Below are 13,633 nucleotides of genomic sequence, written 5' to 3'. Positions count from 1 at the left end.
TTTTGGTAACACTACCATAGTTCACCGAAAACTGCTTGTTTGTTTTATATATTTTCAAATACACACTCTAAGATTAAGATAAAACTTTTTGTACTTCAAGTTCGGGTTTATTTTTTTCTACTTCTGGAAAAATTCAGAGACCCCAGAAGCAAGTATTGACATAATTTTTAGACGCAACACCCTGAATTAAGCTAGCATAAAAATAAAAGAGAGGTGACTATTTTTACTTGCACGGAACATATAATGCGTGAAAAGGCCATATAGTATAATATTATTTAATTAGAAATCAACCTGCAACTAAATTCTTTCCCCACTTTATCCAGTTAGTCAGCTAATATTCATCAGGCTTTTTCTAGAAGCCAAGTATTCTAATAAATGCCAAAGCTTAAGAAATGATTTGTTTAATCATTTTGGTTTAGTATCTTGATGGGATATGTGGAATTACCCTAAACTCTTTCCTGTCAAAAATATACTCAGAAGTGATGTTTACTGGCATTTTCCCCCCATTTCATTATTATCATTTGGACTTTACATTAGAAAAATTAACCAGCATATGTTTCATAACACCACTGTACCTGCTCTCTCAACAATATAGCATGCCCCCTGTCTATTAAATCCTGGACAGAAAAAGCAAATTGGTCTACAGTTATCATTGTAAGGCAGACTCTAAAGTCAAATTGATGTTTAAGAATATGGATATTTTTCTTCTCTTCATATCATCATTAGTCCATTAATCCATTACTTCCTTAATCCTCTACACCAGCTATTGTGCTATCCTTGAGTACAAAAAAGGTAAGCAAAACCAGATCCTTGCATGCAGAAGCCAACTATCCAATGGAAGAACTCATCAATAATCAAGCAAATAAGATAAAACTAGCAACCATGGAATCTGATAGCTACTAAATCCTGAAATCTATTTCTCAGAGTTTATTTTTGAAAAGGAGTTTGCGTTTGGTTCTTTATTTGCTTGTTTGTTTCTTTGTTCACGGAAACAATAAAATAACCTTGTAATTTTATCTGTTTTTCTCTTTCCATCGATATACCATTTTAGCACGTTCGAATTCCTGTAGAAAGAAAACAACACAGAATATGGAATTGATAGATGGAAACTACACTTTGGTGACTGAGTTTATTCTTTTAGGGTTTCCGACCCGCCCTGAACTGCAGATTGCCCTATTCCTCATGTTTCTGACACTGTATGGTATGATTTTAACAGGGAACATTGGACTGATGATATTAATCAGGACTGATTCTCACCTTCAAACCCCCATGTATTTTTTCCTTAGCAACTTATCCTTTGCAGACCTCTGTTACTCCTCAGTCATTGTTCCCAAAATGCTCATCAATTTCCTCTCAGAGAACAAATCTATCTCTTATTATGGCTGTGCCCTCCAGTTTTATTTTTTCTGTGCCTTTGCCGATACAGAATCCTTTATCTTGGCTGCCATGGCATACGATCGCTATGTCGCCATCTGTAACCCTTTACTGTATATGGTTGTGATGTCTCGGGACATCTGTATATGGTTGATTGTCTTGTCCTACATTGGAGGCAACCTGAGTTCCCTGGTTCATACGTCCTTTGCATTTATTCTGAAATACTGTGATAAAAATGTCATTAATCATTTTTTCTGTGACCTCCCCCCACTGCTTAAGTTATCCTGCACAGACACATCAGTTAATGAGTGGCTTCTCTCTACATATGGCAGCTCAGTGGAAATTATCTGTTTCATCATCATCATCATCTCCTACTTTTTCATCCTTCGCTCAGTCTTAAAGATCCGTTCTTCCAGTGGGAGGAAGAAAACCTTTTCCACATGTGCCTCTCACCTGACTTCAGTGGCCATCTATCAGGGGACTCTCCTCTTCATTTACTCACGGCCCAGCTATCTATATTCTCCTAATACTGATAAAATTATCTCCGTGTTCTACACCATCATCATCCCAGTGCTGAATCCATTGATTTATAGTTTGAGAAATAAAGATGTCAAAGATGCCGCTAAGAGAGCTGTACGATTAAAGGTAGATGCCTCGTGAGCTATAAAGTTCGGAGATTCACCTAAATCCCCAATTACAAACTCTGACTGGGAACCTGCCACACATATCAGCAGATACACAAGGGATATTTATCAAACATTTGTTTTTCATACAGCCAAATTCAAGTCATAACCCACTATGTAAGAAAACATTTAGAACTTTCAAAATTTCTGCTAAAGAAGAGACTACTGTTCGATGATCGCTAGCTTGGAGTTAATACTAAAGTGTGTTTTATCAGGCTGTCTTAAGGTATATAGTAAATACCTAAGAAAAGTGAGTGTGCGCACATGTGTGTCTGTAATATATCTCATTTATATGATAGATTACTGGATGAAGAAGGAGGCCAGATTCTATTGGTTCGTATGGAAGCTCTGTACTTGGCTAGTGAGAGGCATTTTGAACAAGTTACTTCATTTTCTTTTTTTTCAAGTTTATTTATTTATTTTGAGAGAGACAGAGAAAGTCTGAGTAGGGAAAGGGCAGAGAGAGAGAGAGGGAGAGAGAGAGAGAGACCCCAAGAAGGTTTGTGCTGCCAGTGCAAAGCCTGATGTGGGGCTCAAACTCACCAACCATGAGATCATGACCTCAGCCGAAGTCAAGAGCAGGGGGCCTAACCAACTGAGCCACCCAGGTGCCCCCAAGTTCATTCATTTTCTGTGCCTGTTAACTTATCTGAAAAATGGGGAGAATAAATTATGCATGTCAGTGATTGTTGGATGAATAACTGAGCAAATGCTGTGAATAACACCTGTAATTTTTAAGTACTTGACAGGTGTTAATTATAAATATTTGTATTATAGCTAACATTAATTCAAATGTACACTGTATGATGAGATGGTGAGAGGCAGGGATGTCATAGAAGCATTAATACAAAATCAAGTACACTTTCTTAAGTTCAGTTCAATAATACGCTCCTAATCTACCCCCATTCTACTCCAAAGCAATTTGAAAATTTTTTCTAAGTAGCACTTTGAAGAATATAGGTTAACTGCAAGGCAAACTTTTTGTCTTCCTATATTTTTCTTTTTTATACACCAAAGTATTACTAGAGGTATGGAAGGAACATCTTTGTCTTCTCAAAAACAGGATTGGCTCTCCAATATATATCACCTGTATCCTCTTGGGAGATCAACCCATATGCCCTGGTGGGATGTTTGAAGGCTGAAATTGGAGGCATGTATCATGCAAAATGTATTTCAGTAGCTGATGTGTTTTTTTTTCTGTATGTTATTTTTATTATTTTTTCTCTACATAATAAATATTTATAAGCTTTGACTCAGAAGTATTAAAGTTTATAAGTACATTTAAACCCATGTATTCTTTGTTGTGAAAGTCCACAAGATCCAGCCCAAATCATTCTCAGTTTTAAATTCCTCTAAGAATCGTTTCTTTAGATTTCTGACCAACAATGCTTCTCTTGAGCATGTCTGTTGTTTTATTTGCTAAAAAGAGAGCACAGTCACTCACAGCTACATACCCACCACCATACTCTAATATTAAGTTTATATTTCCTTAGCCAAGGATTACTTGGCCAAGGCTATAGAGAATCACAAAAAGCAGTATTAGATAAGTATATCTCAATGGCTTTTCATGTTCACTAAACACTTAACATATGCAAATATCTGGGGCACCTGGGTGACTCAGTCAGTTACGTGTCTGACTCTTGATCTTAGCTCAGGTCTTGATCTCAGGGTCGTGAGGATCTCGGGTCCCACGTTGGGTTCCATGCTGGACATAGAGCTTACTTAAAACAAACATATGCAAGTATCTATTAGTAATATATCTACAGCGCAATATTACATATCCAGATGCCTGTGAAAATCTTATTTTTCCTACATCACTATGTTTTGGTGCTCAACAGTTATATCACCAAACATTATGCCACTTATGAGAAAATTTCCAAGTAAAGGAATAACTAAAAATACAGGGTATCAGTATGTTTTCAAGGTCCCCAGAGCTGCTGTTAATTGCTGAGCTTTCTAGATGGCCTACACTGGTTTTCCTACTGGTAACATACAGTATTTCATTACCCATAGGCCACCTGCTAAATCCCCAAGACTGTATGATAGTCAGCAAGGCCTGAATTTATATTTCAGGCCCGGAATGGTCAAACTTTCCATGGCAACCCATTTAGCTAAGCCTTCCTCTGTGGTTTTTGCTGAAGTCTATGTGGTCCTTGTGCTATTACTGAAGCTGCTTAATCATCATTTCAGTAATAAAAACAGAACACTGTAAACATTATGGAAACAGGAGATTTATGCCCAACCCTCATGTAAATTCCTATTTTGTACCAATTCCAACCTGAAACAGCATTGAAACAATTTAGAAAATGCATCTATAGATACACTGACGGCAAGATCCCAAATAATCCACTCCTTTTCAGCATGCCATTCAGGGACTTTCTTATAATCACATTCAGCTTTCAAATAAGACAACAGCAAACACATGCTTGCTTTTAACAGATTCACTTATACAACTGAAAGAAAAAAGAGGCTACACAAAGTTTCATGTGCCATTTTATCCTTACGGGGGTGACCTAGGGTTCTTCTAGCTAAGTCACACACCTTTGACAGCCTATAACTTGTGAAAATTTTGAGATAGAAGTCTAAACCTTCTCACGCTATCTTATGGAAGGAAGTAGGGGAATAGGTGAGGTGGGAATATTAGTTAACATATTTACCTCGAAACAAAAGGAAAACACAATCATAACTCCTACGGTGTTGCTTTCATTACTGGCCACGTGATCATTGTTCAAACATAGAATTTCCTTTTCTCTGCAACCTCCTCCGAATTCCCCTTAACTTCAACAAGCACCCCGTTGTCTTGCTTTCTTGCCTTGTAAAGTGGCCCAAACCTATATCCCTCAAGTATAGATATCATTGCTAGTTCTATTTGGGACGGTTATGGTTTTCTATCAACATTCTAATAATGGATTTGAGCATTCTAAAAGGTGCCCCGGAGGTTCTCATGCATTCCAGGAACACTCCCTGCTACCTTAGCTCTATAGTAAACATCACATGTTCCCTTTATATTCAGGAACAATCACCCCAACTGGTAGAGAAACCCCTTTTGCCTGTTCACTAAGGAGCATGAGGGTCTTAAGTGACCAGATAGCTGTCTTGGCATTTGGTTCACTGGAACTAATTTGTGTTACCTGTTGGAAGAATTACTTTTTTTCTTTTTAAACAAAGACCAAAGACCCTAAAATTACAAGGGAGGGAAGCAAAGTTTTTGTTAATGGACCATTAGAAATAATAAGAGAAGGGCTACATCTTTTTCTCTGATTTTTTAGAATTATCAGCATCTATGTGAATTTCCTTAGATGCATTATCCTTGTACATAGCAGGTATATTAATAGAAAAAAATACCCAAACCCAAATCTAGTATATTACTAATATTTTCACTTCACCTTCCATTTTAAATAGCCAGAAACACCCAACAATAAATATTTAGAAAGCCATGACTTTTGCAAATCCCTATACTAGATAGTTTAGAACACAAATACAAACACTGGTCTTATTCCTGAAGTCTCAAATGTAGTAGATGAATTTTCATATGAATAAAAGGAACAGAATTTAGTAAAGAATGTACTAAGTGTAGAGAATGTGATGGAGTCCTAAAGTCAATGAAATGGTGACTTGCATGTGGTCAGGGGATGGGAAGAAGACCAGGTTCCCTGAGGAAAGCAGCCCGACAAGCCAAGTACCATGGACAAGAATATTTTTAGCATCGTTATTCGCAATAGCCAAAATGCGGAAACAACCCAAAATGTCCATCCAACTTATGAATGAATCAACCGATGTATTATATCCAGACAGTGAAGTATTATTCAGTCATAAAATGAAACAAAATTCTGAACCATGCACCAACATGGATGATCCTTAAAAACGTTAGGCTGGAGGAAAGAAGCCCATTTCGGCACAACACAACTGATGTTGTTTATTTGAGATGTCCGGAGTGGGCAGAGTAGAAAGTGCATTAGTGTTCTGATTGCTGGGAGAGAGGGCAAGGGCTGTGGCAATGAACATGTATGGGTTTCTCACAGGTCTGGCGTTAGATACTGGTGATGGCTGAACAGCCTTGAAAACATGTTAAAAACCAAAGAACTGCATTCTTTGAAAGGGTGAATTTTACAACGATCAATTATATTTCAATAAAAAGAAAATGTTATCAAATTATGCTAATATGCCTCAATACAGTGGGAAGAAGAATATTTCAAATACGGAAGAAACAAAATGAACAATCAAAAGGAGCTAGAAATGATTAAGGAGGGGTTTACTTGGGTTTTATTAGATTTCCTCTTTGACTGGAGAAAAATGATGCAAATTCTGAGAAGCTGAAGCATACTATAAAAGTAATTTGGCGTTTTCTTCCCGGCAGAGATCAATTTGGTAACAGTAGTGAAGCATTAAAGTTCAGCCTTTGCTACAGTTGTTTCCGAATTCACAGAGGGAATATACAGAACCAGGAATATAATTAATGATATGTTTGCCTAACATCAAAGCCTAAGGGCAGTAGCTACAGATTTAAGTCCCAAATGCACCTGCTAAAATAAAATGCCCGCTGCCTATTGTTCAACCACCAAAGACCTGCTCATCTCAGGTAGGCTTTTAGGTTGTAATTTAAAGAATATAGGGTTAAAAACTTAAATTTTTAAGAAAAAAAGTTTGTTTGTTTTTTTTAAAAAGCATCTTTTTGCCTGCTTACTCAATGAAATAAACTCTGCAGTTTAATGGACAAAAATATTTTCTTTTCAAAACTGAACATGTCTGAGCTTAGTATTCACAATATAACTTTTTAATTATTTTACTTGGATGTTGGTTGACAGGAAAGCTTCTATTACTTTTATTGCTGGGTAAGTATATACATGAATTTAAGCAGGTTTTTTTTTTTTTTGGTTTTACTTAAAAATAATGTAGGCACCACTTTACAAATAACAACATACACAAACGCATCTCCATGTGAACCACATGCCATATTTACTTCAGTCTAAAGAGCAAGTCCATTGTCCACTTTCTATTCTTATGTACGAGAGAGACATATATACACATGCAAATACGTGACACACACATAAATACACACACAAGGAAGAGAACCTGTATCACTCAGAAGCGTTTATCATTCTTCATCTTACTTTCGTTTTTTAATATAAAAGTCCATTCAAAATCCAAAGACATGCAAATGTATGTGTTAACTTCTTTCTTTTTTTTTTTTTTTTTTTTTTTTTTTTTTGCCCTTTTCTTTGGTTAAAGACTCCTCCTTTGCATCAGACCACTCCACAAACCGGTAATGAGTATGTTGGCAAACCAATAATACATTTCCTGAAAAAAGTCAATAATTCTTACTCCTTGTCCTAGCAAACACTGAAGACAACTCACCCCCGGATCAGGAATATAATTATTTTCATTGTTCTTAGTGTGTGATATGCTCATTGTTTCTGAAAACTAATATAAAAAAATCTTTTAAGCCGATCATGTTTTTTTTAAAGAATAGAATAGTTATCCTCATTTTGTGTGTGTGTCCATGGAATACTTTCAAGCAGAGAAAAGGCTTAGTCCTCCATCTTATGGCCTAACATTGGTGCTTCTTCAGGTTATTTTGAAGATATACGAGATATCAATTCACCCAAATATCATCCTTGATAAAAGGAAGGTGATATTTGGAGGAATTAAAGAGCTTGTTGAAAGTTGCATCCCTCATAAATGACATCTGTATTTATACAGTTTATTTATTTATTTACTTGATTATTTTGAGAGAGAGAGAGAGAGAGAGAGGGAGACAGCAGGGGGAGGGGCAGAGAAAGAGAGAGAGAAGCCCAAGCCGACTCTGCACTGACAGTACTCTTCACAATGTGGGGCATGAACTCGCAAACCGTGAGAAACTGAGCTGAAATCCAGAGTTGGACACCTAACCGGCTGAGCCACCCAGGTGCCCTAAATGACATCTAGATTTATATCAAAGTTGCTTAACCACCTATCGTAGATATTTTTATTATTGCCATAGAGGTAGCGATGCCTCTTTAAAGAATTGACCAAGTAATTTTATGAGTATAAAAGACAGTTGAGGGAAGAAATTGTGTTCTGCCTTACAGGTATTTTGTGGCTGTCAGAAGAGTTATATGTGTTATCTATCATCGTCTTGGTCATGTTCTCAAAAGTTTAGACAAGGATATAGAAGAATGGATGGAGGAAATTGTTCATCCTTGACTGATTTCATTTTCTTGGGAATTACCAATAACCCTGGGATGAAAGCAACACTATTTACAATGTTTCTTGTTATTTATCTCATTAATCTTTTTGCAAACCTCGGAATGATTATTCTAATTAGAATGAATTCTCAGCTGAACACACCAATGTACTTTTTCCTTAGCCACCTCTCTTTCTGTGACCTCTGTTATTCCACAGCTATTGGGCCCAAAACGTTGGTAGACCTTCTAGCCAAAAACACATCAATCCCTTTCGTTGGCTGTGCTCTGCAATTCTTGGTCTTCTGTACGTTTGCTGATTCCGAGTGCCTACTGCTGGCGGTGATGGCCTTTGATCGGTACAAGGCCATTAGCAACCCCTTGCTCTACACGGTCAACATGTCCAGCAGAGTGTGCTTCCTGCTCATGGCCGGGGTTTACGTGCTGGCAACGGCAGATGCTTTGATACACACGACACTAACATTCCGGTTATGTTTCTGTGGATCAAAGGAGATTAATCACTTCTTCTGTGATCTACCTCCACTCTACCTTCTTTCCTGCTCAAGTACAGAGATCAATGAGTTGGCATTATTCACATTTTTTGGCTTCATTGAACTGAGTACCATTTTAGGAGTCCTTATCTCTTATTGTTATATAATCCTATCCGTCCTGAAGGTCCACTCTGCTGAGGGGAGATTCAAAGCTTTTTCCACCTGCACCTCCCACTTAACTGCTGTTGCAATTTTCCAGGGAACCATTCTCTTCATGTATTTCCGGCCAAGTTCTTCCTACTCTCTTGATCAAGACAAAATGACCTCCTTGTTTTACACCCTTGTGATTCCCATGTTAAACCCACTGATTTACAGCCTGAGGAACAAAGATGTGAAAGAGGCCCTGAAAAAAATAAAAATTAAAAGATGGTTTTAAATATCACATGCACACACACACACACACACACACACACATACTTTGTGGTTATAGTTTATATAAAATTATATTGCATAACAGAAGAGAAATAAAGTTGTCTCGAAAACTTTAATTGAATAAAATGAGTTTGTTTTGAAGCCCTATCACAATAATATTGCAGTGCCTTATATATATCATACTTTATTATGCATCTAGATTTTGTATACGGTACTCCTTCTTTGTGGAAAACTTTTCGCACTTTTCTCATTTTGCCAGATTTTTATTTGTTCATTCTTTCATTCATTCAAACATTAATTTATTATACTTAGAGTGAGTGTGTGCTTACTAAGTGAACTTGGGTATTTAAATGCTTTGTATCCCATGGCATATCCAGTAGTTTCTATACTAACGAATCTTGTAATCTACTCAAGGTAACCAACATTACCTAACTAAGCACCAAATAATTCATAACTTTCAAATTCATCATGAAGTAAAAAACAAGGGGCTTTATCCACAGAAAATGTGTAAATCTAGTATAAAAGAAAGGCTTCATTGGCTGGAGATATTGAGTCTCAAAAGATCTCCAAAGATGCATGTTGGATCCTGGAGAAGTAAAGATAGTAGGCAGTGTATCTGACAGAGAGGTCTTGAGGTGGCCAAGTCATGACTTTTCAAAGTAAAGAAGTTGTGGTTGCCAAAACATGGATGGACCTTGAGGGCATTATGCCAAGTGAAATAAGTCAGACAGAGAAAGATAAATATTATATGATCTCACTTGTTTGTAGAATCTAAAAAAGCTGGACTCATAAAAGCAGAGAGTAGAACAATGGTTGCCAGGAGCTTGGGAAGTGGGCAAAATGGGGACACGTTGGTCAGATAGTACAAACTTTCTGTTATAAGCTGAATAAGTTTTGGGGGACATAGTGTGCAGTATGGTGACTACAATTAACAATACTGTATTGCGTAATTGAAATTTGCTAAGAATTTGTTCTTAAACGTTCTCATCACGATATAAAATTGGTAACTATGTAAGGCAACGAATGTGTTTATTAACGTTATAGCAATGATGATTTCACCAAGTAGACATATATCAAAACCCACCTTGTACCCTTTTAAAAATGCCCAATGTTATATGTCAATTTGAGCCAAGAAAGTGGGGGAGAAGAAAAGGAATCAAAACGGTTAGGTTATAAAGAACAGCGGAAACGGCTTTGGGCATCATTGTGCTGTAATTATCAAAAATCAGCTCCTCTACCAATCCTCCAGGGAAATTTCCTTCCTTTCTTTTCTCTTCTCTGTCCTGGATAAATGTCTCTTTTTGTAATACATAGTAAAACCTCTCTCTTAAACACTGTTTTAATATCATTCTGTTTACTAAATAACTGCTTCTAATATGTGGTTGGGAGCATTCTTTGTCAAGAATTGAACACTTTGGGGGCACGTGGGTGGTACCTGGGAGGCTCAGTCAGTTAAGTGTCTGACTTCGGCTCAGGTCATGATCTCATGGTTCATGAGTTCAAGCCCCATTCTGGGGTCTGTGCTGACAGCTCAGAGCCTGGAGACTGCTTCAGATTCCCTGCCTCCCTCTCTCTCTCTGTCCCTCTCCCACTCACACTGTCTCTCTCTCTCTCAAAAATAAATAAGCATTAAAAAATTTTAAAAAAAGAATTGAACATTTTGTTTGTATTATCCAAAGTACCTGCTTACTGTATGGGACACAGAATGGAAAAAAAAAAAAAAAAAACAATTAAATGATAAATTAAAAACACGAGGCAACATTTTTGAATGTTTATTAGAAATTAGTAACACAATTATATAACTGTAAAGTATGTAGCCGGAATATATTTATATATATATATATATATATATATATATATATGCAATTTATTATTATACTGTTATGTTATATATTATATTATATTATTATATTATATTATGTTATATTATATTATGTTTTGTTTTCTATAACTTTTAAGGAAGTACATAAAATGATTGTGGATACCAAGATAATGAGTCTGTAAACACCTACATATTAGTTACACTAGAAACAAAGAGCATTTATGTGTGTATGTTCTTGATATTGGTCTGTTTGAACTTTCTCTGTTTTAATTTCTAATGACTAAAACAACTTGTTGAAATAGCATGGGAATATCCTTATATTTAAAGAACCATATCAGACCCAAAGACACTCTTAATTATCCATTACAATTGTTGAAGCTAAAAACCACTGAATTTCTTAGATTTTGTAGCTGCTACTTTTAAATAGTTTTGTGAGCAAACGTTTTAGAGTGGAAGAAACAATTCCTCTCCTTTTTCAGAGGGCATTTGTGGAATCCTGTGACCTGTCACTGGGTGTCATGCTGGAAAAGAAAAACTGTGAAGAAATTTATTTATTAATAAAAGGTTTGAAAGGTTTTCATCTGTACCATATTTTCTCAATGAACACAGGCACTTTTAAAATTAAGAGCAGCAGCATGGAAGAAAACATTGCTTAAAATATTTAAGTCCAAAAAAAGAGAGTGTGAGTGGATTGCTACTTAAAATTAGAGAATTTTAATATGCAATCTGATTAACCAGCATTGCTCCCTTGGGACAGCCACCATATTTTCCAGTATCTGAAGATTGATTTGATCTACATATTAACTGTTTTTTCAGATCTAGTGGGTGTGAACGAAGAAATAGGAACTTCTACACCCCAGAAATGGAATTCCAAAAATAGAATTGACTGACTCAACTAATTTTGGGTTACCTCTCCCTAAATTTGAAGCCAGGTAGATAATACCAATTTCAGAGGGTCAAGTACTTGTCAGTGTGACCCTTTTCAGTAGCAAGTTACACAAATTCAGAATTTCCTAGACACTTCAGAGAGTGGATATCCAACTTCATTGGTATTCAAGAAAATAAAAATGAATATGTAAATGTAGTATATTCTGATTCACATATAGAACAGCAAAATATGTAAACAATTGAAATGCCAACTATTGATGACGATATGGAACAATCGTAGCTCTTACACACTGACAGTAGAAAGCAGAATTGGCATTTTACTTTGCTAAACCGTATGCTTATGTCTGCTCATGCTGGCCATATAAATGTCTTATGACCTAAAAACTCTATTCCCAGATTTATGCTGAGGTGAAATGAGTGAGTATGTCTGCCCAAGACATGTGTGCAAATATTCCTCATTGCATTATTATCATTAGCATCAAACTGAAAACAACTTAGATCAACACAACAGGACAAGAGTTAACAAAATTTTTTCCTAAAGAGTTAAATGCAGCATATTTTAGGGTTTGCAGGCCATAAATTCTTAGTCGCAGTCCCTTAGGATTGTCCGTGTATTGCCAAAACAATCCTCGACCATATATAAATGGGAAGTGTCTCATGTCCAAACATGCTTTGCGCTATAGTTTGACTGTTGCTCTAGAGGAGATAAATTATTTCATGACATGTTAGCACACTGGAAAACGACACAGCAGGAAGTGAACTCACTGCTTCCATGTGCAACAACAGGGAGAAATTTCACAAACATACTGCTCCGCGAAATGAGCAAGGTAAAAAAACGTGTAAAAGCTGTGTATACTTTAAGAACTTAAAACTAACCTAGCTCGCTAGACGTCACCTTGCGGTGGTTCTCCGGACGATTTCTACAGACGCTAGTAACATTCTCCTTTGGAGTGAAGGAAATTTTTGTTTCTGAAAATAACTGCAGTATACATCCTGAGAAAGTTTCTATAAGTAGATTATACTCTAAATATATTTCCCAAACACACAGTATATTTTCTACCGTATGGTAAGCAACCTCATCGTTGCTTAACCTGGGTTAACAACCTAGGTTGTTTAACCTAACAGTTCCTTGTACACAGGATGTGTTCTTAATATATTTGTAAAATTGATGTAGTGCCCGTATGTCATAGAATATCTCAGTACACTTTCTTCACGTTATTAAAAATTCTTTTTTTTTAATTTTTTTAACGTTTATTTATTTTTGAGACAGAGAGAGACAGAGCATGAATGGGGGAGGGGCAGAGAGAGAGGGAGACACAGAATCCGAAACAGGCTCTAGGCTCCAGCCATCAGCCCAGAGCCCCACGCGGGGCTCGAACTCACGGACCGCGAGATCGTGACCTGAGTCGAAGTCAGACGTTTAACTGACTGAGCCACCCAGGCTCCCCTCACGTTATTAAAAATTCTGACTTGCTTGGAGAACGCCTTTATCCACCTGCAGGAACTTCTAGTCTTTCCTCGAGCAGCAAGGAAACTCAGTTTACTTTGGTACCATCATCATGCCAGGAACCCTTTGTCATAATACTCAATGTGACAGGACAGACAACTATTTTCCGAAGAAGGTGATCTTCTAGGTAAATGGTTGCCTACCTCCTACTGCTTGAGTATCACCAGGGTGATCCAGAAACCCTTAATTATTCATAAATTTTTCTCGCTTGCCTATAATTGATGTATAGAATTTCTCCTAAAAACATTATTTTTTCAGTTATGTATAACTCTTTC

At 36.7% G+C, this 13,633-nt stretch overlaps 2 protein-coding genes across 2 annotated transcripts; both read left to right on the top strand.

Annotated features, from left to right (window-relative positions):
- Positions 1 to 1,089: 1,089 nt before the first annotated feature.
- Positions 1,090 to 2,034, top strand: LOC123602660 (olfactory receptor-like protein OLF1). Its single transcript, XM_045487121.1, has one exon. The coding sequence runs from the start codon at positions 1,090 to 1,092 to the stop codon at positions 2,032 to 2,034; it is 945 nt and encodes a 314-aa protein (XP_045343077.1).
- Positions 2,035 to 8,212: 6,178 nt separating this feature from the next.
- LOC123602659 (olfactory receptor 5W2-like) lies at positions 8,213 to 9,145 on the top strand. Its single transcript, XM_045487120.1, has one exon. The coding sequence runs from the start codon at positions 8,213 to 8,215 to the stop codon at positions 9,143 to 9,145; it is 933 nt and encodes a 310-aa protein (XP_045343076.1).
- Positions 9,146 to 13,633: the final 4,488 nt, after the last annotated feature.

This window comes from Leopardus geoffroyi, chromosome D1 (assembly GCF_018350155.1).
Source record: "Leopardus geoffroyi isolate Oge1 chromosome D1, O.geoffroyi_Oge1_pat1.0, whole genome shotgun sequence".
Lineage (NCBI taxonomy): Eukaryota > Metazoa > Chordata > Mammalia > Carnivora > Felidae > Leopardus > Leopardus geoffroyi.
The sequence above is the reverse complement of the archived record's forward strand: the minus strand, read 5'-3'. Positions and strand labels throughout refer to the sequence as shown.